General features: G+C 43.9%; 1 protein-coding gene across 2 annotated transcripts in view; it reads left to right on the top strand.

The window, feature by feature from the left end:
- Nucleotides 1-25,358, top strand: part of Ptprt (protein tyrosine phosphatase, receptor type, T) — a 718,198-nt gene that overhangs the window by 656,429 nt on the left and 36,411 nt on the right. For both annotated transcript variants that reach the window (XM_013010741.1, XM_013010740.1), the window contains 2 exons: nt 5,315-5,402; nt 18,804-18,880. In XM_013010741.1, coding sequence (XP_012866195.1) covers nt 5,315-5,402; nt 18,804-18,880 — 165 coding nt within the window. The remainder of the gene's footprint in view (nt 1-5,314; nt 5,403-18,803; nt 18,881-25,358) is intronic.

Raw genomic sequence — 25,358 nt, 5'->3', positions numbered from 1 at the left:
GGGAATCCTCTTCAGCATGTTCTTGGGCAAGTCGTTTCCTGTCTCTGACCTCAATTTGCTGACCTGTAACGTAGGCTAACATTTTTTTCTGAAAAAGGCCCTTTCAAACCTGACTTCTGAGCGTTTTAGGAATACTAGGCTCGACTCTCTAGGGACAACGAGATTCTCATATATATATTTTGAAGTTTAATAGGGGAAAAAAGTGACCACCTTGGGAACACAACAGCAGGGAAGAGTTGGGAATGTAAAAATAGTCCTCTAAGGAGAAAAGGAGGAAAGGAAAAGCGGAGATTGATACTGGAGGGGGGTATAATGAGGTGGCAATTTTGGTTTCAAAAGAATGTGATTAGCTCCTAATGACTGCCACCATTCCCTGGTCAATCTACTGTAACTAGCCACTAATGTAAAAATAATGCCCCTGGCTTGCTCACTTTGAAGACGGAGATGAGTCTCCCTTTCATACTCTTACCCCCACAGAATTGTTTCCTTGAAGAGATTATCCCCTATTAGACTGCAGCTCCCTGGAAAAGGGAAATAGATGTGTGATCAAAGCTGCCAATTAGGGGGTCATTACCATCTCCTTCTGTTATCAGGCATTGCTTCCTCTGTGTTTGTCTCCATCCCCACAGCCCCACCCCCACCCCATCCCTTCCTGCTCCTTTCGCCCCATGGTGGGTGGAGGAGGAAGAGGCTTCTGGGGCTGTGTCCTAAGCCTATGTTCACTCCCATTGGGAAGTGTCTTCACTCGTCACCGGCTTTGCATTGGATGAAAGATTGTCCAGGTAGAGCAGCATGTCTGCCTGTGTCCCAAAGGGCATGGGCCTTGTTATTGAGAATCATTTCAGGACTCTGAGAATGGCAGGAGGGACCTTCCTTGCACCTAGCACTGCCATAGGACAAAGGTCCATGCTTATTTTGTGAGCTCCGCCCCACCCCTTGAAGGAGGGCCAAGGTAAAGCAGAAGGGGTAAACTAAAGAGAATCTGCTCAAAAGAGAGACAGGAGGCCACTGCCTGTCTGTGAGAGTCTATCCGTGAGGGCAGACAGTTGCTTGGAAGGCCACGGTGGATAAGAACACAACCAGATGGTTTTCAACGTTTACTAGCACCTCTAAAATTCTAGGAACTTTGCCTTCTGGAGGCACAGAGCCACCAGAGGCTTGAATTCTTTCATTCACTCATTCATACATCCATTTACTCATTCCAGATGGGTCATTCAAGTACAGATGCAGCAGAGGTAGCATTGGTAGGTATATCAGGTGCTAATTTTCTCTGGAGGAACCCATGGCCCACTTGGGAGGTAGTAGTGTAGGTGATTAGATGTACAAATGTGCTTCTCCTAAGAGAACTGACTGAATCTAATTGGGAATGCAATAAGGAAGGGTGAATGAAGGTTTCACCATGGGAGAAAATGCTTGGACTGGGTTTTGAAGGTTCCTTAGAGTTTTCCAGGAAGACTTAGCTGGATGAAAATTTCCAAGTGGAGAAACAGACATCTTGCAGCTAATATGTAGAAATAAGGGCAAGAAGCTTGGCTGGCAAGGCATTTGGGGTGAAGTCATAAAGGCCATGTTATTTACAGGTTTGGGACTTAATCTGAAGAAGAACAAAGGGAGTAACTGGGTCCTGTTCACATTTTAGAAAGATCTCTCTGATTACAGTGGAGGATGGATTGGAGGGACCAAAGCCAAAGCAAGAGAAACGAAAGAGGAGACTCATGGGAAAGTATTAATCCAGGTAAATTCACTACTCGAAAGAGCCCTGGCTGCAAATTAGAATCTCCTGGGGAGTTTAAACACTCCGGGTACCCGTATCCCACCCCTGGTCTGGGGCAAAGCTTTGGCGTTAGGAGTTCTTAAAAATCTCCCGCAAACAATTCTAGCATGCAGTCATAAAGAGACTTCAGCTGTACCCAAACTACAGCACATAACTAATACTCATCACAATTATTTCTGAAGAAATTAGTATGAAAACAATTGGACTCTCCTGTCCAGCCATTGTACAGATGGTTGGGTTTTTGTTGTTGCTGTTGTTGTTTGTTTTTTAATCACAGAGGCTTTCGTCTAGAAAAATCTACCTTGAAAAGATCAAGTCAAGTAGCAAATAATCCGAAGCAGTCAGGCAACAGACTTAGCATCCTGCAGGAGAATGCTCTACCTGCCTGACTGGGTGTGGGGGGGATATGGCTAAGGCTGGAATCTAATAGTTACAAGGGGGAACCAGAACTACTCACAGCCTGGAGAAAGCCTAAGCCAATGGCAAGATGGTTTCAGAGCAGTAGACTCTTGTCACAAAGAACAAGAAAAGAAGGAAGAGAAAGGGCGGGAGAAAAAGGGGAGCTTCAGCCCTACATTGGCAGATTACATTTGTCCTAACTCCCTTTTCATTCCTGGACGTAGGGCAGAGATTGGTGGAGAGTCAACATCTTGTCTTCTCCTTCAGCCACTCCAAACTCTTACCTAAGGGTGTGGAGCACACAAAATTGTGATCCACGGATAACTGGCAAGCCATCTCACTATCCTAGTCCTGGGGAAGGCTAAGTTAGAGAACATGGCTTAGCCGAGGAAGCCCAGACAGAGGGACCTGCCACCCGTGTCCTCCGGAGACTCTGGAACAGCTGGGCAGAATAAAAAAGGGCACATTTCTACCTATCCAAGTACTGCAGCATGGAGCAGAATCATGGCCCACAAGTTATAGACACTAAATAAAGATTTAGTGGAATGCTATTAAACCCATGTCTTCCTTTTTTTTCTGTCTGTGGCTGCTTTTTACTCTGTAGCCCTAGCACTGAGTATGTATATTGGCAACGGATGCTTACAATCTGGCTTGTGATAGGAAATGCTTGCCAACAACCTCGCTTTAGGGGGGAAAAACAATCGAAATGTGAGACTACAAGCAAGACAGGTGACATCATATATGAACTTCATCTACACAAAGGCCCTGAGGTCCACAAAGTATGGCTGCTGAGCTGCTGAACCCTTAGTTGGGAAGGATGCACTGAGGAATGGGCAAAGCCAGGCTGGCTGTGAGGATGGGTGGAGGGCCCTTCCTTGCCCTGTTGACAGCTGTCTAGATGGACACTGTTCCCAGGCCAGCCTCAGAAGAAACACAAGAGCCATAGGCAAAACAGTTCACCTTGTTCCACTGGAGGCAGAGCAGGGACTGTGATTGAAATGTGACCTGACTCTCAAGTTACTGTAGGTTTGCTAAAGCTCTGCCCACCCATCTCAATGTGCATCTTTCCTTTCTATGAAATGACTCAATTCAATACTCCTGCAAACCAACCCAAATAGTTGTTTGCCAGTTTGTCTCTTCTGTGATTTTTGTCTTCTTAAACTGAGTGGTGATTCCTATTACTTCCTTTCTCCTAAGCTCTGGACCTCAATACCCAACTTCTTTCTCAGCTTCTCAGCGTGAACGTCTACCAGACATCTCAAACATGGCTGCCATCATTGTTGTGAATTTGAACATTTAAAAAACAAAAAACAAAAACAACTCATAAGTCTGGCACCAGTGACTCATGCCTATAATCCTAACACCTCAAGAGGCTGAGAGCTGAGGGTCCCAGTTTGAAGCTAGCCTGGGCAGGAAAGTGTGTGAGACTCTTATTTTCAATGAAGCACCAAGATGTTGGAAGTGGAGCTTTGGTTCAAGTGGTAGAGTGCTAGCTAGCCAGCCACGAGTAAGAAAGCTCAGGGACAATGCCTAAGCCCTGAGTTCAAGCCCCAGGACTGGCTCTGCCCTCTCCAAAACATTTTAAAAAGCAACCCCTACAGTTCTCAGAACTGAGCAGTGTTCTACACACTTTAGGTACTTAAAACATAATGTTTAACATGTGCTTTCCCAATCCTGTTTCTCCCCACCCCCAGCCTTCTTTATCTCAATAAGTGACACCTCACTCCAATCAGTTCTTCAAAAGGATAATCTAAGGGTCACCCTCAGTTCTTTTTTCCCACATAGGAGAGATGCGGGTACCCAATATTTATCTACCCTCTATCCACTACTCCTGCAAGCCGTGTCCACTGATGGCTCCCTCTTCTCAGCACCTGTTCATCTGAGGGCTTCCTCCAAACAAAAGAACATGTACACTCTGTCTACAGAGCACGAGCAGAGAGCCAGGCATCCCCCAAGAGGTGTCCTGAGTCAGTGGCAGATGGGAATTGATGGGTACACAGCCATCAATACATACCACCTTCAGCCCCCTCTAGAGGGACAGTTCTGAGGTGTGAACTGTACTCATGGGATAAAACCCCAGTGGTGACATACTCACTGATGGCTCTCTGAGGGGAACCTCAACTGTCTTAGTTCCCCCTTTCTCCTTGGGATTACCTCCCAGATAAACTATGTGTCCTCAGACTCCTACCTCTGAGTCTGCTTCTGAGGCAGCCCTATTCAAAAAGGAAAGGAAAATAAGCTCCTAACGGATCTCCCTGCTTCTTCCCTTGCCTTCCTCTAGAGCCTGTATCCCATGCATGAGCCAGACGGCTCATGAGACAACTTCCCTGCTCACAACCCTCTTGTGGTTTTTCCATGAGGCTGAGAATAATGCTCGCTCTGAGCCAGCGTCTGCAGTGCCGTGTGTGATTGGGAGTCAGTCTCATCCCTCAGGCTTCCATCTCTAGTTCCTTGAGTGACTATGATCTTCTGGTTGCTATCTGACCTTTGCCCCTCTTGTTTCTTCTGCCTGGAAGCACTTTCTGTATTACTTAGTGTGACCACTACTTCACCTCATTAAGAAATGAACATAATGTTACCTGCTTAGAGAGACCTTCCCAGATGGTGGAATCTGAGAGAATTCTGGCTCCTCATCACTAGCTCTTTATCTGGCTTTATTTTCTTTCTAGCACCTTTGATTACATAAAGTTATGTGCTTGCTAGTTGATTGGATGTTCAAAGGAACTTGTCTGTTTCTCCGTATTCATTGTACCTAGTCGAGTGCCCAGGGTGTATTAAGAGATCAGTAAACATCTGTTGAGTATATGAATGAATGGATAAATGAAGGTAGGAATGTTCATTCCTACAAATGAACAAATAGATGTATAAATGAATGGATGGATGAATCAATGAACAAATAACTTCCCTACTGGACAAGATTGTGAGATAATGATACCCAGTACCCAGTATCAATGTTTGAGTCAATAAATCAACAAGTCCATGAAAATGCCAACTCCATTTTCCTCAGAACCTAACCCAGGACAAGTAGCACATTATACTTAGTGTCCCATCAGTGGGCTCTGATTCGCTGTCTTGGTTCATCTACACCTGGGTGAAATCTTCATCTCAGGCTACTCTAATCATTCTGTCCTTGTTTTTCAGGCCTTACCAGAAGGACAGACAGCTTCATGGGACACAGCTAAGGAAGACGAAAACCGCAATAAGAATCGATACGGGAACATCATTTCCTGTAGGTATCGTTCTGGAAGGGCTTAAGTACCAGATTTTGGGAACAAGGGGCAAAAGAAGCTCTCTTTACCTGAAATCGGTTATCAAATAATTCTTGAGGTTTCCATCTTTGGATCAGCAGACTACTGCAGTAGTCCCAGCAAGGAATGGTGAGGAAGTAATCATATTCACGTATTCATGATACCTGGTATTCAGTTCTGGAAGAAGGGAAGAGAGAAGCTGACACAGGCAGATAACATACAGTTTTTATCACTGCCACATATTGGTAGGTAAGCCTTCAAAGCATCATCCACACAGACAGAACAAAGTTGCTTCCGACAAAGTGCTAAGCACTGCTCCAGATGAGAACAAGGGCTCACAGTGCTTTTGTGATCGAGGGGAGCCAATCTGGAACTGTGGACATCTCTCATCAAATGTATGGGGAGCATTGCTGGTCTCAGCTCTCAGAGTAAGCCAATACAGTCAAAGTTTGGGGGTGGGGTAAAGATCTTCAATAACAAATTATTTCTAGCACAGCTCGAATTTTTGTTTTGTTTGGTTTTATCTGTCTAGACATTGCCTGAGTTTAAAAAGAAAAAAGAAAAGGAAAAAAAACTTGGAGGAAAAAAGAATAAGATACGGGCAGATTGTAAAGGAAGAAAGGCAGAAGTTTTGCTTAGCTGTTTCCTGTGCTGATTTAGGAATGGGCTGTGAATGGTGGCACTAATCAGAAAACATTTATAATTTGTCTCTCGGAAGACCGTCATCCAGACAGTGAGATTTCTTGCAAGTGAAATGTCGGAGAGATTCAAAGAGTCAGCAGACATGTATTGAGGCTTAGGATGCACGGGCTTCCTCTGAATGCTTCCTGTGCTGGGCTCTAAGGAGATGCAGTCTTGCTCCCAGACAGGTGGATTCTGGCTCTAACTGGTCCCCATCATCCTCTCCTCTTATGCAATAACTACTATGCCCTCACTATCTGGTTACCTACCCATTCTCCTCATCGGAGCACAAGTGCACATGGTGACCATTATAGGTGGTGTGGCCTTAAGCAATTGCTATAACCCTCAGGCTCCATAAAATAGGATTCACAATGTCTTCCTTTCAGAGATGAGAGAAGGAAAGACTAGTGCTTGCCTCCTTAGAGCCAACGATATCCAGAATGAATGGGCCACGATCCCAGGTCAAAGCCTGAGGGGGTGATATGTAGATCTATGGGAAGTCTCCCAGGACTACCATCATTCATCCTTGTCTAGGCCATCAGCTGCTCTCCCCTAGACCCTGCTCAGCCCACTTCCAGTGAGTCCCCAATTTCTCTCTTATCCTTATCAACAGCCAGCAAGACCTCTTAAGAATCTGACTCAGATTATGTCATTTTCCTACTGAAAACATCTCACATAGTTCTCTTTTTTTATCCCCAGACAGTCATGGGGCTTATCCTGAGCACTGTCGCTTTTTCACTCAAAGCTAGTGGTACTCTACCACTTTTAGCTACAGCTCCACTCTGGTTTTCTGGTGGTTAATTGGAGATAAGAGTCTCACAGCCTTTCCTGCCCAGGCTGGCCTTGAACCACAATCCTCACATCTTAGCCTCCTGAGTAGCTAGGATTACAGGTGTGAGCCACCAGCACCTGGCAAGTTTGTCTCACTTTTAAGTTCTCTTTATTGCAAGGCCTTTTCTGGCTTTCCATATCCTCCTCAGTTAAACCACAGACTATTGCTTAGCCCTTGAACTGTCCACATACTTCCACAACTTAGGGCCTTTGCACATTCCCTCTGAAAATGTTTTCTCTTCCCTTTGTCCTACTAAGAGCTATTTATTCTTCAGCTCTCAGATCAGTCATCAGGTTCACAGGAAGTCCTGACCCTTCAAGTTTGGGCAAGGCCTTATTATTCATTCTTAGAGCACACATATATCTTTAATTGGCCCTTGTCATCATTGTGACTTTTGAGACCCGTTGACAACTATCTGGGGGCAGCCGGAACCTGTCTTCATGGCTTTGCTGCTTGGTGACAAAACAGCCATCTTGCATTTCTGTTTCCCCAAAATTGGCATATGAATGGCTTCCAGCAAATAGGAACTTCATAGGGGGAAGAGAATACAGGGTGTAAAAAATGGGCCTCTCTCACTGCTGGGCTAATGAGAGAGAAAACATTTGGGAGGGCAGAGGGAAGACGGCTACACGAAGCCAGCCCTGGAAATGATGAGTTCCCGGAAGGGAGAGATGAATGGGAGACAGGACACAAGAACAAGAGGATGTTGAAGAAAAAATCACGAGGCAAATTAGAGATCCATCATTGGGTTACCCCACACACCTGGACCTACATCGCCTGCTGCACAGTAGCACCAGCCAACAGGGCTGGGTGATGGGTACGGTGCCCAAGGCACATGATTCCAGCTGGCTGTGCATTCTCAGCTGTGGGCTCTGAATGGAAGGTCCCTGTTTGTGAGCTTCTCCTTAAAGCCTGTGGCTCACACAATTCACAGCTTCACTCTAAGCCTGCCCAAGCACAGAGCTGAAGAATGGACACTGCCAAGAGAAGCCCTTAACAGTTCAAGGCCTCACTGCTCCATGGAAGGGCATCTTCCATTTCTTTTCCCACAGCTCCTCAGAGGGTCTTAGGCCATAGTAGCAATGGGCTGGGAAACACCTTTCTCAGTGGCCTCCTCTTCCCTGATTTACTTCCACCTTCCCTGTGCAGAGTTCTTCTCCCACTCCATGATTAACTCTGGCCATGGAATCCAGAGAGAATCCACGTTCCCTAATAATGCCTCCTCAGTAGGTTCAATTAAGCTTGAATCTCCTTTCTAATCTGAGGGTCAATGCAGCATAGGGAGACTGACCCAGGCTTGCACTCAGTACTAGAAGGAAACAGTGCCAATGTCACCAGAGAATTCAGAAAGCAGCACAAGCTATAAAAGGGAACCAAAGTGGGGAAGTGGATAAAAAGGAAGAAAAATTCCTAGACTCACAATGAGGAAGGTGAAAGAGAAACAGCCCAGAGGACTAGAAAATGTTCCTGCCCTTGTATGTGTTCCTCTCAAAGGCACAGCCTGCTGAGCCTTGATAAATAGAAATATTCTTGGCACAAGAATAAAACTGAGTGTGATTAGCATCTTAAGGAACCCAGAGCACCAAGAGAGGCCATAGTGGAGGACAAAGGCCCAGGCCAGGGACAGCAGAAAAGATTAAAAGGTTTGAAAAGGAGGAAGGGCATTGCCTTCAAGGAAACAGTGAAATAGAAATCTTGGCAAAATAACCTTTTGCTTCCAAGATTGTTGTTCATATTTAGTAATGGAGACAGTGGGATTTGAAGGAAAATAGATGGAAAGGAAGTGAAGGGAAAGGAAGTGAACTAACCAAGGAAGTAAGAACAAAGAGCCTTTTGCTTCCAGGGAGCTCCAAGGCAGAGACTTGTCTGCAAGGGGATACTTAGAGAATACCAAAACATTATCTGTGTGTACCTTCTGGCACTTCCTGGCCTGGCAGGAAGTAGATGGCGCTAGAAGAGGAAGTGGTCTTGGGCTACAAATTTCATAAAGTGGAGCTCCTTTCTGAGATCATTGGGTTCCCAGAAGGATCAAGAGAAATTTTCTAGTCGTGTAATCTGAAGAGAAATAACCAAGAGATGCTTTATGAAAGTGAGATCTAGGAGTAGAGATAAACACTAATGCTGACCAAGAAAGATTCTGATACTGGTGAGAGATCACTAGGACCTTTATGCTGACTAACTCTAATAAATAAAGCTAAAAGGAAGTGTACCTTAACCGGCTCTCCTCTGTCCACCATCTCCTCACCTTGGTTTTCTATTGATTGAGCCAACCAGAAACCAAAGGGCAGAGGAAGCTGTCTGCCCAGGTAATGGTTCTCAAACTTAGATCCTAGCAGGGACAATATCAAGATCACTTGGGAACTTGTTAAAAATGCTACTTGGGCTCTACCCTGGATTTCCTAAGTCAGAAGTTGTGGGGGCAGGGCAGAGTAATGTGTATTTTTGAAAGTCTCACAGGTCAGGCTGATAGATGTTCTAGCTTAAAAGTCTCCAGAAACCAGCCTACTACATGACAGAACGGTGTGAGGAAGGTGGAGTGTAGATCTGTGGGCACACAGGAAATCCTCCAAGCTAGGAAAAGCCACTGGGCTCAGAAGTCTAGTGGACTTATAAACAGTAGAGCCTTTGACTCAAGGTCAGGCAGATCCAAGTTCTAATCTCAGTCTGTCATTTACCTTGTCCATATCTTTGGGCCAAATCTCATCATTTCTCTGACCTTGCATTTTCACCTGTGAGGTGGTCATAGGTCAGATTCCAGCACAAGATACCAAATTAAGTTGACTGAATATGGAAGCTGGTGAGTCAGAGACTTTCAAGTCTAGATGAGAGTCTAGCTTCTTTGAGTTCACAGGCAAAAAAAAAAAAAAAACACAACAGATGGACCAAGGATGGAGAATACCCTACCTGAGATCACATTCTGGCTGCTGAGCCTTCTCTGTCTGCTTGTGGCACTGTCTAGAAGAGTCGTTGATTGAAGTACCCCTCAGTTTCCTCTCCCCTTGAGTAGCATAAACTGGTTGTCCATGTCCTGTGACTCCTCCCACTTCTCAGCAGGATTAAGCCTGAGTTGGCCATAGTGGCTACTGATGGAGATCCATCCTTGTTCATTTCTTCCCTTTCTCCTTCTCATTTCCCAATCTCTCTCTAGTATTTCCTGGTACCTCCTCCCAAATTACTTTCTTTCACCTAATCCTTGTCCTGATGCTGATGAAATCTAAATTTAAAAACAAAAACAGAAAACCCTTTCACTGTTCCTTCAGGAAAGCCCTTCAGTGGGTCATTGCCTGACTGGCATGCTCAGGAATTCAAAGAGGTGCACTGTGGGGACCTCTACACTTCTAGTCTCTCTTGGTGCTTCTACTTTCTAGCCCTTCTCTCCTGAAGCTCCATCCTCCCAGGGTCTCACAGAAGGAGCCTCCAAAATTCAGCCAGCATGGATCCGGCAGGACTAGAAGGTGCATGGAATGATGGAATGTCAGGCTATCTCCATGTTGTCCCCAAACCCCCACCCACCACCACCACCACCACCCCACCTGTAATGGGAATTCAATCAAGATAGAATGTCAGACCTTTAGCTTCAATGAGGTACCCAGGCAGTCTCAGGCAGAATTACCTGCCCCCTCCCTACCAACCCCTGCATGATGATAGCATTAACATTTCCAATACGTCTAGGAAATGGTTTTTTGGCTCCACAATTCATTGTAATGAGTCAAATCTCTTTGCTCTGAAAAATTACACCCTTTCTTTACCTTCTTCAGGGCCCACAAGACAGGGAGGAAACAACATCAAATATCCAAATGATATTCCTCTCCCCAGCCCCGGCTCCTAGAAGCAATTCTGTGTTGAAGTGGATGTGACTTACAATGGCTGATTTATTGGGTTACAGATGATGATGAAGGAGAAGGCTGTGGTTTGTTTTGAGTGAGATCTATGCAGAGGAGGAAGCTGAACTCTCCCCTCTGGGTGGGTATGGGACCACAGTGGGACAGCGGATTATCACTGGAGACTGAGAGGCAGTAAGAAGTAGTAGAAGAAAGGTCTGGCTTAGATAAGGATTCCACCACTCTATAAAGAAACTTTCAGCCTTATACCTTCTCCTGGCCTTGAGTTTCTCACCCAGAAAGTGAGACAGGTGTATATACATACATATATACATTTATAAACATGTATATATGTATGTACATGTATATATGTGTGTGTATCCATGTGTGTACATATATATGTATATATGTATGTGTGTGTGTGTGTGTGTATATATATATATATATACATATATATCTCAGAATTACTGTGAAAATCAAATGACATAGTGTCCACACAGCTTTCAGAATACCTGGAGCATCCTATACCCTGCCCACAGTGAATTCCTGCACCTGGGGGTCTCTAGCCTTATGGTCCAGTACAATCTCCTTCCTGATCTTTCCCAAGTAAGAGTAAAGTGGATGTCCACATCTGAACACTAATTAGAGACCTTGTTAAAACACACAAAGCCAGGTCCCACCTACAGTGTATGATTCAGGAAGTGTGGATTCAGGTGTGGTCGAAGAATCAACATCTCTAAGAAGATCTCAGGTGTTACCTACACTCCTGCTCTAAAGAGCACAATTGGATAATCAGTGGTCTACAGTAAAGATAATCAAATGGAATTGACATATGTAGGTAGATTGTCCTTGCAACCTACCAAGTACTTTCATGTCTGATCTTTTTTAACCTTGCAGCCAGTCTGCAAAGCTAGAGAGAATTTTGACATTATAGTCAGGTTAAGTCCAAGTTCCAGGAAAGAGATTACCTGTGGTAATAATCCCACGACACTGTTAGGGTGTGGCAGGCCTCAACACACCCATCCCCTTAGATCTTTTCTGCTAAAAACAAGAACTGGCTGTGAGTCTTAGCACAGTATATATTCAGTTCACAGGTATGGTGAGGAGTCAGCTGTGAGGAGAGGAGGGGTCTGAGTTCAGGACCCAGGTACATTGTCATTCTTGGAAGGGCCCTGTGGTCGGAGTGGACATGGAGTATTTCAGCAAATTCTCGAAGGGGAGTAGACAGTGTGTGGAGAAAGGGGACATGGGAGAAGACATGGTCCCTGACCATCAGGCGTTGAAGGGTATGGTGAGGTAGTGTTCTCTGCCAGTAGAGAATTGCAAGTAATACACAGCATCCGGACAGACTTTAGGCATAGTGTGAGCTGGTCGATGCTATGCTGGTAGCTTGAAATCGGTCATGTTGGGAGCATTTACACCACAGACATCAGCAGAAATTATACATCAAAACCTTTTTCCTTCCACAGAACTGTTTGTAAAACATTTATCAATATACTGTTGGTTCTTAACCAAAAGCAAGGAGGAGCATGTTTGTGGGAAACATGGGTGATGGACCCCTGGAGCTATGTTTAGAAGAGGTCTTTGGACCTCTGAGTCCTTGTAATTGCATCTTTGTCTCTCTTCCACCTGCAGCCACCATCCCCCTCCACAGCACAAGCCAATCCTTGCCTCCTTCTACCTCCTCTGTGAACCTGGAGGAGCCAAGCACCTCCCTTTATCTCACCCCACCATCAAGGAGTTTGCTTCTCCTCCATATGACTCTTCTCAACTCCTCTCCTTGTCTTGAATATCAAATGGGAAGCACCAAATTAGCTGGTTTTTTTTTCAAGCTTGCAAAATGTAGATAGAGCATAATGAACAATCCAGGCTGCTTGTAAATTACCTCATATAAGCTGCTTCTACATCCTCTGCCACCACATCTTTCTCTCTCCACGTGCATGTGGGTAAACACAATTTTTTATCTTTCTAATTATATGAAGTTGGAAGAATAAAGGGACACAGAATGATATTAGCATTTCCCAGAAGGAATAAATAAACCATAAGGGCCCTACCATTGCTTGTAATATCTTTCTGGTATCTGGTGTACCTACAGTTGAATCCTGCCCTTTAATGAACACACATAATAGTGCTGCGCCTCTGCAGGTAGATGGGTCTATTTCTAAGTGTCTCTGCTATTGGCTTTCTGCCTGCCTCCTATCCAGCCCTAAACCACCAATTATTGAGCACCTGCTGTGTACTCGGCACTGTCCTAGCACTTTTCAGAGAGCAATTTACAGAAAAATAGAGCAGTAAGTACAGACTTCCCAACTATTTCATCCCTAACACATAATGAATATCTTGTATTAGTGCAGTACATTTGTTGCAATTGATGCACCAATATTGATCCATGATTATTAGCTAAAGTCCACAGTTTATATCAAGGTTCACTTTGTATGTTGTTTTTATACTGACAGATTCATCATGACAGATATTTCCCATTATAGTATTACATGAAGTACTTTCACTTCCCTAAAACTGCCTGTGTTCAACCTATTAAATCCTCCCTCTTCCTACAAGTCTCTAGCAAGCATTGGGTTGGTTTGTTTGTTGTTGTTTTTCTGTCTCTATAGTTTTCTCTTTCCCTGAATATCATCTGTAGTCACATGGAATGTCATATGGAATTGTATAGTCTAGAGTTTTTGTAGCTTAAGAGTCACTCACCAATCAGTATGTATTTGTTTCTCTATGATTTTTCAACGCTGATACCTCAATATTTGGTGTGTGCTGGTACTGGAACTTGAACTCAGGGCCTCGGTGCTTTCCTTCAGTTTATTCACACAAAGCTGGTACTCTACCACTTGAGACAGACCTCTACTTTTGGGTTTTGGGGGGTTAATTAGAGATAAGTCTCATATACTTTCCTGTCCAGGCTGGTTTTGAACCATGATTATCAGATCTCTGCTTCCTGAGTAGTTAGAATTACAACTGTGAGCCACTAGAGTCCAGTTTGATTTGTTTTAATCACTGGGTTATATTCCATTGTACAAAAGAATAAATAACGTGAAGAAGGCTGATCTGGACATTCATGTATAGATATTTGGTGGGCCTTAAAATTTCAGAACATTTGTGTAAATACCAAAGAGTATAGGTAAATACCAATGATCATAGATAACATGTTTAGCTGTGTAAGAAACTGTCTTGCTGAGTAGGAATAGCATTTTGCATTTCAACCAGCAATGAATGAGAGTTCCTGTTGTCCTGCATCCTCCTCTGTGGTTTGGATTTGGACCATTCCAATATGTCTATCTAATGACATCATGCTTTTTTATTTACTCATTGGTAGCACTGCAGTTTTAACACAAGGCCATACACCTATCCCTAACTAACCCTTTTTGCTTTAATTATTTTACTCATAGAGTCTCGCTTCTCCCTATTTACCTACCACTGGTCTGGAGTTCAGTCCTCCCATTTATACATCCTGAGGATGACAGGCATGTGCTGCCATACCTAGCTTTATCTTGGTTGGAACATTTTTTCCCAGTCTGGCCTTGAACTGAGATCCTCCTGATGTTAGCCTCTAGAGTACCTAGCATGACAGCCAACTTCATTGTTGTTTCCATGTGAAATAAGACCTGTATATGTCACCTGCATTTCTTCTTCTTATGTCCATCAGTTCTTTTGTACATTATTTAAATTGCTTTCTTATTTTTTGAGTTTAAAGTATTCTTTGTATATTTTAGATACATGATATCATTGATCAGATACAGGGTTGGCAAATATTTTCTCTTACTTTGTTACCTATAGCTTCATGATTTCCTAATATTTGCTTTTCACATCTACAGCCTTTCTCTACTATAAGAGTGAGCTAGAATTGGCTCCATTTTGCTAAGGAAAGCAAGATGAAGAGAGATTGGTTGACGTGCATCAAGACCAAGCTAAGCTTTGAACCCAGGCTTCAGCCATCTCTCCATACCCACATCATACCTTAGAAGTGTACTCTCCTTGCTGGACACCAGTGGCTCATGCCTGTAATCCTACTCAGGATGCTGAGGTCGGAGGATCCCACTTTGAAGCTAGCTCAAAAAAGAGAGTTTATTAGAATCATCTCTAATTAACCAGATGGAATCTCTGTCTTAATTTATTTTATCTTTCTTTATTTATCCCTAATTAATCTCTAATTATAAAGCCAGAACTAAAGCTGTGGCAAAAGGGCATAAAAGCTAAAGGACAATGCTTAGGCCCTGAGTTCAAAGCCCTAGTATTGGCACATACACACAAAAAGGGAACCCTCCTTGCCACTGGTCAGGCCAGGAGAAAATTAAGTTTGGCTTTCTTATATTAAAAGATTCTTCTACCAGCCTAGAAAAGAGAGACAAAATTTAGATGCCCTTCAGAACCCAACCTGGTCACTCAAGTTTTAATCACTTAATACTGTGTAGAGCCAGGTATGGATGGCTCATGCCTGTAATCTTAGCTACTTCAGGAGGCTGAGATCTGAGGATCATGGTTCAAAGCCAGCCCAGGCAGGAAAGTCTGTAAGACTCTTATCTCCAATTAACCACCAGAAAACCGGAAGTGCCGCTCTGGCTCAGTGGTAGAACACTAGACTTGAGTGAAAAAGCTCAGGAACACCCAGGCACTGCGTTCAAGTGCCAGGACTGATGAAAATTACCAAAAAATACATATATAAAAAATGTATGTGGAAAGCCTACTGCTGTCCCTTCATATTTAGTGCTCCCAGGATAGAGGGCTCTCTGCAGCTCCCCCAGTGTGCCTGATCTCTATACCTTTGCTTTCACAGTTCCCTTTAAGGAAAACAGTTCCTCATTGTCCACTGGCCTAAGCCTTCTTCCTTTGGATGCCACTTTCATATGACTCTACAAGAAGCCTGTCTTCCTGCTTTCTAAACCTGGACACCTCCCTTCTGTGCATAGTCCTACTAAACTGACAAAATCATAGCCCCTACAGTGATCCTGGCACACAGTAGGTGCTCAGTAAGATGTGCTCTTAGTAAATGAGTGAAGAAGAAACAGCAGACCCCATGATCTAGTGGTCAGAGTGGCTTTCATTTTTAAGGATATCTAGCTAGAAGAAATAAGTTCATCTCTCTTTTTTTTGTTGTTCACAGCTCTTGCTTTCTGATTTAAATTTTTTACTTTATATATTTTAAAAAATCTCTTTCAACCTTTTAAACCAGAACTTCTGTTTCCAGTGCTATGGACCCGAGGGGCAGACATTATTCAATAAATAAAGGAGATTTCGGATCAATAAGTCATTAGTGAAACCATTACATGAAAATATAATATGGCATTTCTATTTTTTCAAGGCTTACAGTTTCTCTAACTGCTAGTGACAAAACTTGGCATCCCTGGGCTCAAAGTCAGCCACTAAGCCCGCTGGATGCCTGAGCCCTGGAAAGCCCTCTTCTTTGAGGCTGGAGAATGAAGGGAGCTGGAAGCCACCCATTTGCACACATGCTTCAGTTCTACCTGTGAGATGCTCGAGGTCCCAGGACAGAGCAGAGCAGGAGCTCAGGTTCAGAGGGACCTGACAGAATAGCTCTGTAACTGGGACAATTTGCTTAACCTCTCTGAGCTCTAGCTTCTTAATTCATAAATTGGGAAGACTCATTCATTGTGATATTATGTCAAGCGTAGTTTGAGGAGCAAGTGATTTAAGATGAATACATATATATTATATTTATATGCACACATATATGTATATATGTGTATATATACATATATATACATATATGTGTGCATATAAATATATATAACCATATATATAACCATATAACTATATAACTCTCTACATATGTATATATTTATATACATATATATATATATATTTCAGGAATAGCTTAAAAATCAAACCCCTCACCAGACATTGGTGGCTCATGCCTGTAATCCTAGCTACTCGAAGGTTACGATCTGATGATCACAATTCTAAAGTCAGCCTGGGCAGGAAAGTCCCTGAGATTCTTATCTCAAATTGTTCACAAAAAGCCAGAAGTAGAGCTGTAGCTCAAGTAGCTCAAGTGGTAGAGCATTAGCCTTGAGCACAAAAGCCCAAGGACAGCTCTCATGCCCAAGAGTTCAAGCCCTAGAATCAGCAATTTAAAAAAATCAAACTCCTTTTCTAACTCATACCTTGTTCCTCTATCCTCCACTCACCCAAAGATATCCCCACTTCCTCCTTCCCCATGGAGAAGAAAAGTAGAGGTGTGCTTGACATCAGCACAGTGCCCCATTGCTAATTCTGAATGAAGTGACTAACAGGGGCTTGTATCCTCTACCAGTCCTGGGCCTGCTTCCCTAGCTTGCCTCTCCTAGCAGACTCTGCATTGTGGGGAGCTGGCCTCTGAAAATCAGAGCCTGCCCCTTGTCTCCCAGTCCCACTGGAGAGGTTCATAGTAGCTCCAGTTCCAGCCAAGTGTCCCCAGCTCCTGAGTTCTGGGAACCCCTACTCCTCTCTCTGTGCCTTGGAGCCTCCTTGCTTTTCTCTCAGTTATCTAGTTCTCCTGTCATCTGTTCTTCAAATTTTCCTCCCTCACCTGACAACCACTTCTCTGTGGTTAATCCCCCCACCGTGTGTGCTTGAGGTGGTATCTGATGCCCTGCATACACCCCCTTTGAAAGCAGGAGCACCTGAACTCACTCTTCTATGCTCTGCCATTTACTGGCCAGGAGCCTGAGCAGTTTCGTCCACTGCAATGAAACAGGCCAACTGAACCCACTGGCCACTCTCATGGAGTCATTGTGAGGATTCATTAAGGCCATCCATTTACATATTCACCACGTCCTCACTGATGCCTGCCTGCCTGTCATGTGGCACACTCTTTTAGTTTTTGAGGTGCAAGGGATAGAACAGGGAACAAGACAGGTAATATCCCTATTCTTAGGGAGTTCCAATTGCTTAGAAACAATCCACATGCTTGGGAACTGCAGAGTGTAGTCTAAATCTAAGGGTCTAAGCTGACTTGAACTTTTTCATCCTTGGGAGTTCCTGAAGATGCCCAGAGCTCACCAGCCTACTGGCTGTATATTCCACGCTTGTACTGGAGCAAGGCTGACTGGCCAATGGATGCAGTTTCTGTATAACAGACATACAGTAATCTAGGTTGTAAACTAAGGGCCTTCTCCTGCCAGATCTAAACAAGCTGTTCTCTTTGCATATGCCTATTAAAATGTCAGGGCTCACTTTAATTACTTGTAAGGGATTATCCTGATTCTTCTGCAGTACCATTCTTGATAGTTGCATTTGCTGTTATTTGAAGGAAGCATGTTATTGATTAAAACCTGTAAGTCTTCATCTATGCCTAGCTTGTGTTTGAAGAGGTATCTTCAGTAACATGATATTAGTTATTGATGACCACTTTTATCATGATTTAGTCAACCTCACTTCAGTGGTGATATTGATAATGATATGCTGCCCACAATCTGTTTGCACCAATGCTCAGGGAAGCAAAAGAAAAGCGATTTGGCCACATGTGAAAAATAGGCGAACTTGCTGTTTGTAAGCAAGCATGAAAATAGAGCTAATTCTTAGGCTCCACACTCTCTCCCTCTCTCATGTATCTATATTGATCTCTCTTGCAGGGTCCTAGGAAACTGGCATTTTCACCTCTAAGTTAATAATGCAATTACTAAGAAAAGGAGAGGAGAAAAAGAAACATTAATAGATGGGGGAATATATGTTCAAAGCCCATTATTTACATGTATGGAAATGTTATGAGGAAATCCCTAACTACATACAATTTAATATATTCCCTCTTCCCCCTACATATAAAGAAGTTGGTGAGTCACTTGCTCAGATAAGTAATAACAAAACCAAAATCCACATGGAAGGCAGAAAAAAACAAGGAAAGAGGTGTCTCCAGATTCATTTTAAGGCTGGTAACCTCCCAGAGCATCAGCTTCCTGATTTGAAAATACCTGAGAGGAATGTGAAGGCTTAAATGAGAGTGTGGTATGAGACCAGGTACAGAAGATCTAAAGGGCAGAATTGATGGCTCATCACTCCAATTCCTCTCACCCACCATTCCCTGCTTTCTGTTCTCTCTGCAGATGACCATTCCCGAGTGAGGCTGCTGGTACTGGATGGAGACCCACACTCTGACTATATCAATGCCAACTACATTGATGTGAGTGTCTTCATGGGGCTGGGCAAATGGAGTCTAGAGTTGGCTGTGCATGCTCAAGATCTGTGGCTGTCCCTGACCTGTCCCTTCAAGGATGACCTTTGCAGAATATATTCAGAATAGTCTGGACCCAAGTTGATTTGCGTGGCTCAAGCTGTCTATCATCTCAAGTTACATCCTCCTTCAGGCAGAATGGACTAGCCTACTCTATAGAGGCCCAGGATGACTGCCAGTCTTATTCATTCAGCCCAGAAATTCATTTGCATATGTCTCTATTTAGCCTTTCATTTAAAGGTGCAGACATTAAGACAATAACAACAAAAAAAAGTTAAGCGACCACTGTATGCTAGATGATGTGCATGGGAATTATAAAGCAAAAGAAAGAAAGAAAGAAAAGAAAATGCCATGATCTCTACCCTCTAGATTCTCAGAAAGGAGATAAGCTACGCACATCAATAATACTGGGGCAAACTAGAAAGTGGTAAGTGTCACAGGTTCAGATAAAATGCTGCAGGGATTCAGAAGTGTGAAAAAATATCACTCCTTCCATCAGGGATGCAAAAGGTGATGTGAGCCAGAGCTTCAGGCACAAGCAGAATTTAAAATCAAAGAGAGGGAAGATGGGCCTCTGGTTAGAGAGAGCTGAAACTAAGATGGATCTGCTGAAAGGGACGGACAGAGCAACTCCATTTGAAGGGGTGAAGGAGTTACGGTGGAAAGAGTAGAAAAGAAGGTCAGTGCTAGCTTCCGGTGACTTAGCTGACTACACGAAGGAGATGGGACTTGATCATTTTTTAAACATTTTCTTTTTTTAATTCTTATTAATTTATTGTTGTTGCAGAGGTGTTATAGAGGGATTACATTGACAAACGTCCGATAATAAGTATATTTCCTTTGGTACATGTCATCTGTTCCCTCATTCTCTCCATTTTCTTTTTTTTAATTATGTTTTTATTGCCTTGTAGTAGTTATACAAAGGGGTTACCGGTCAATAGATCAGTCTATGAAGATAATGTAGTTTGATTGCTGTTACCCCTTTCATCATTCTCCATCCCTCCCACACCATCCATCTCCTGTTTTCCTAGTTTCATAGGATATGTATTGACTATTGTGACTACATTCTCCCTCCCCTTCCTCTCTTCCATCATTTACCCCACTTCCTTGACCATCCCCCCCACACCCACCTTAAATACCATCTTCCTAGTATTCACTTTGGTAGACTGTGACTTCATTCTGACACCATTGGAATTCTCCCCCGCACATACCATACTTTGGCAAATACATTTGTGTACATGTGCATATGATCCATATATGTTTACTTGTATATTTATAAATTAGGTCTAACTTAGACATATGGGGAAAAATGTGTCCTTTGTCTCCTTGAGCCTGACTTACTTCACCTCATGTATTTTTTCCCCCCAGGGTCATCCATTTCTTTGCAAATGGTGTAGTATCATTCTTCCTAATGGATGAATAGAGTTCCATTGTGTGTTTATACCACATTTTCCCAATCCATCCATCCATCCATTGAAGGGCATCAACAGGAACCAAGAAAGATATTCACAAAAGTGAGAGAGTTTTTAAAGAGACAACTGTGGCCAAGCAGAAAGACACTGTGGCTCCTGTGGCCAAGTGAACATTCTAGCATGGCTGACTCAAGCCAGACTTCTCTGGACCTTGAAGGATGGCTCTGAGATTGGCCCTGGTCCTTGAGACTCCCAAATGTATTTGTAGATAAACTGTTACATGCAGTGACATGCTTTGCAAATTTTCTCATCATCTTCCCTGAGCCAGATGGTTCATCAACTCAACAAATACTTACTGAGCTTTGTGTTGGTCATCGGTTTGTCTGCTCTGAGACCTGTTTCTTCATCCTTCTCCATTCTACTTTGCAGTGCCGGTGGCAGCATTTGTGTGCATAGGAGCTTGAGTGTAGTGTGTGGGGAGAGAGGGAGGCTGGCTTCTTCAATGAGAGAGAATGATGAGAGATTCAAGGAAAAAAGAAGCATGTATGTCCCTTTCTCATTCCCTTTCTTGGGTGTCAGTTCAAGTCTGACCATGGTATCCTGTCTACAGCTCCAGGCTCCCTAGGTGAGACTCCCCATGGTTTTAGCTCCTTCCAGAGAGCCCCAGCTCATGAACCCTGCTATCTTCTCTGTCTTCTATTGTCTCACTGGTTGGAGGAAGGCTCCCATGGACCCTTTGTCATCTCCACTCCTCCATCAGCTAGTGTAACCAACTCCCTGTATTGAATTCCCTCTGTTTGTAACACTTGCAGTGGCTTCTGTTTTTCTGAGACTGGAGCATCAGTGGAAGTGAAGAAAGTAAGTCTCTGCCTCCATACCCCTTTGGAGAGACCTTGCAAGGAGGTGGTCAGTTCTGAGTAGCTTGCCTCCAAACAGAGCAAAGCACTCCAAGCATTCAGCCGCCCTCTTCTGCATGGATCTAGTATTCATTTCACAAACACCAGGCAGACCCTCCTTCATTCTGTGCTAGAAATAATAACCTTTCACATCACATCTTTGGCCTCAAGTAAACTCAGTCTGGTGAGAGTGTCCAATAGGAAAAAAATAGGAAAAGAGACCCTCACAGAGCAGGGATTCTATCTCAAGGAGGGGAAGAAGGATTAGAGAAGGCTTCTGTACCTTAACCATGCCTTAGATTAAAAAAAAAAAGAGCCAGACAGAAAGTAACAATGTATCGTGCTTGAGTTACCATACCTAGCACCTCAACCCCACAGGGTCAATGTCTCTACAACCCATTTCTGGAGGAGTAAACTAAGATCCTCAAGGCTAAGTGATAGTAAAGAAAGAAAAGCAGGAGTTTTAATCAGGAGTCACTCCCCCACCATATCCCGCTGCCTCTAAAAATAGCAGAGCAGTGACAATAGCAGCATGTTCGCGATGCATCATCCCTGGGCTTCGTCAAGACTTCTTCATGCCCTTTCTCGGTGGGTCTTACCCCTTTTACTTTCTCCCATTTTCTGATTGTAGTTGCTGAGATTTGGAGCTTGTAAAGCTTCTCCAAAGCCATGGAGCTGGTCAGAGAAAGAATCAGAATCCACCCCAGAGCTGAAGGACTCCCTGAGCAATGTTCTTTGTCTTTCCTCTCCATCTGCCCCTGTCATCACCCTGTAGGCACCATTCCATGGGGACTTGGGCAGCATAGCTGTACACGCTGGTCGAGGATTTGCCTTCCTTTTCTCCTTGATCTTGTCTGTGTCTAGATGGATGGGACAGACCTCAGGGCCCCAGCCTATCCAGGGGTATTGCAGGCTGGCTGATCTATGTGTCATCTGAATGGAAACACCCAGCCACTGCCCTACCCACTCTACCCACAATTGACTGGCTTCTACTGGTTTTTGTAAAGCAACAACTGAAATGGTTGTAAATGGAAGTAAATCTCTACAGCACTAATACTAACCAGGTTTCCTGTGTCTACCATGTTGTATCATTACAAGGCTTTTTGCCAGCCTATAAAGACAGGAAAACAGGGATCAAGGTTAAGAGCATTGCCCAAAGTCACACAGCTACACTTTAATTCTCTGCCCAGCTAGACTATACTACAACCCCCTCCTCTTCTCTGTAAGAAGTAGATTGTGCCAGCATGCCAAATGCCTGTGCCACACGCTGTCCTAATAGGCTATGTCAAACCCTGGGCTGCATCAAGGGCTAACAAGACTATAGTCATGAATTTGATCCTTGTTGGGCCTGTTGAATGCAGGCCTTTCTAATGACTACCTTTTTGTGATTATGAGTAAGTTACTTTTTCTGGTCTCTGCAAAAGGAATAATACCCACCTACAAGTAAATCATAACTGATGTTAAAGTACCCATCAGAGTACCTAAAGGGAACAGAGGCCCATTCAAAGGAGGTAACCGAGGAGAGTCTAATAAAGATGTGAATAGAATTGGAGGAAGTCAACAGACAAGGTGCAGGTTTTGGAGCTGCAAACAATAAAGGGCTCTCACTAGATGGAAGGATGAGTTAGTAGAGGGTGTTAGGAAGTAGCTATTATAAGGGGAAGGGGTCTCTATAAGGAGAGGGCTGTAGCTTGACAGAAAGCCAGACTAACTCATGCTGACTTGGCAGAGAGGGACTTAGAAGGACATAAGCCCCAATCTCCTGCTGGCTTCTGAACCTCTGCCTGAGCTCCCAGTTGGCCAGAAGAAAAAGGGTATGGGAAGCCATGGTGCAGTTGCTAAGATCAGCCTCCAGAGCAGAACAGAGTATAGAGGAAGAGAGGGGAAGTAGACAAAAGTAGAAATCGAGCACAAGCACCTTCTTGCAGTGATATAACTGTAGGGAAGGAAATAGAGGAATCACATTAATTGTAAGCCTACTGGATTCTCCAGCAAAGTTAACTCTTAGGGCCTTCATGGCAATTCCTGGCAACACACACACACACACACACACACACACACACACACACACACACGTGCATACATGCACACACCCATTTGTCTTCCTTTGCACTGGTCTGTACCCTGGCCAGATGCCTTCCTATCTCTTAAAAAAAAAAAAAGCTAACTGCTCAAGTTAGAATCCTTTCTCCACAATTGGATCTGGACAATTCATTAAAATGTCTCCATTTGGATAATGAGCTGGATGGGGCCAGCCCTGATAGGGCCTCCAGAGGCCATGATCTGCTGCTGCTGTCTGAACCTTCCACGGGCAGGTTTGTTTGCACACCCGAAAACGTATTGGCCACTTGAATCTGTTATAAATTACCAGCCTGGAAATAAATATCGTATCTAGGTCCCCAGTAAGTAACAGATGCAGGAGTGTAGAGTGAGATAAATGCATTTTGGATGCAAACTTCTTTCCCATTGCTCACAGACAGATGGAGGCAGGCCCAGTGCTGGTTTGCAGGCAGGCTGCGTGCTGTGTAGGTGGGACTTAAATGAACTCCAAGTTCTTTTAAGGTTAGGAAGTTTGCAGTACCAGCTCTTGGCAAATCCCCAGAGGAGACCCAATTGAGCAGTACATTTCCTTTTATCTCCTTCGCTGAAGAGTCTTGTGGTGGGAATCATTTCTCTTCAGGGAATGTGTGGGTTTCCAGAGGTCAGCAAGGGTATCTTTGCTTAGTTGTAGCATGGGGACAGTCACCCAGCTTGACTTTTTCAGTATGTTTAAATCAAGGCTAAAAAGCCAGGCAAACTTCTTAGTGCTAGCAACACAGTCATGAGCCAGGTGGACATGAGCAAGTTGGGTAAGTCTTCCTTGATGGAGCTCCCATTTAACCAGGAGAGACAGACAATAAGCCTGTATATGACTAAAGCACTGTAATCCTAGCTACTTGGAAGGCTGAGAGCTGAGGATCACAGTTCAAAGCCAGCCCAGGCAGGAAAATCCATGAAACACTTATCTTTGGTTAACAAGCAAAACACTGGAAGTGGAGATGTGGCCTAAGTGGTAGAGAACCAACGTTGAGTGAAAAGCTAAGGGACAGTGACCTGTCTCTGAGTACAAGTCCTGGTAGGGAACTGAAGGGGAGAGAAGCAGACAATGTGGACAGAGAAGGGCTATCTGGGGCCATGACTGCCAACACCACAGAAGGCTGAAGAGACAGAGCTAGGGAGAGAGCAAGGTACTCCTTTACCTAGGAAGAGGCATGACTGCCACCGGGAATGACCAATGATGAGGCCCTGTACAGAAACTTGGCCTCAGCTCCTAAGTGTTCCAAGGCCCCTGAGCTCTGGAGCACTAGTGGGAAGACTGCTGAAAAACAGAATGGCAGGGAGACCAAGAGACCCAAACTTGGCTTAATTAAGAAGCCAATTAAACCAGCACCTCCTCAGAGAACATCCCTCGGGCCTTCATGGCTGAGTCAATTCCTGTGGGTGTTCCACAGAGCCCTGCATCTACCCATTTAGTGCCTCTTACCCTAGTTTGTTGATGTGTGCAAACTGCTCTAAAGAAGAGCCCACATTTATCTGCTCCACTTTTGTGTTTTCTGATGTTGTGTTCTTAGTGGTAGGCTCCCTTGAACCCCTGTTCATTAAATATTAAACCAGAGTCAATAAAGGCAAGCACAGAATGACCCTCAGCCATCTAACCTCACAATTTAGATGTGAATTTCTGCCTCCAAATTTCATTTCATTGATGTGTGTGTGTGTGTGTGTGTGTGTGTGTGTGTGTGTGTGTGTGTATGTGTGTGGTGCTTGGTTTGAACTCAGAGCTCTGGGCCTTATACTTGCTAGGCAGATGCTTTACCACTTGAACTACACCTCCAACCCTTTCTGCTTTAGTTATTTTTCAAATAGGACCTTAAACTTTTCCCCAGATCAGCATAGGACCAATCTATAACCCCCATTTGCCACCCAGCCTGGCCCTATTAACTTTTAAGAAAACCAAAATCTTCCAGATCATAGTTTTCTTCAAGATCTTTGGTCTTGTAGCCCATGCACTAAAGGGGTACTTCAACATAACCTCAAAAACATCTTATAACCCCTTCTACAACTAGTTAGTAAAAAATAAAA

Source organism: Dipodomys ordii, unplaced genomic scaffold (assembly GCF_000151885.1).
Source record: "Dipodomys ordii isolate 6190 unplaced genomic scaffold, Dord_2.0 Scaffold13, whole genome shotgun sequence".
In the NCBI taxonomy this organism is placed as follows: Eukaryota; Metazoa; Chordata; class Mammalia; order Rodentia; family Heteromyidae; genus Dipodomys; species Dipodomys ordii.
The sequence above is the reverse complement of the archived record's forward strand: the minus strand, read 5'-3'. Positions and strand labels throughout refer to the sequence as shown.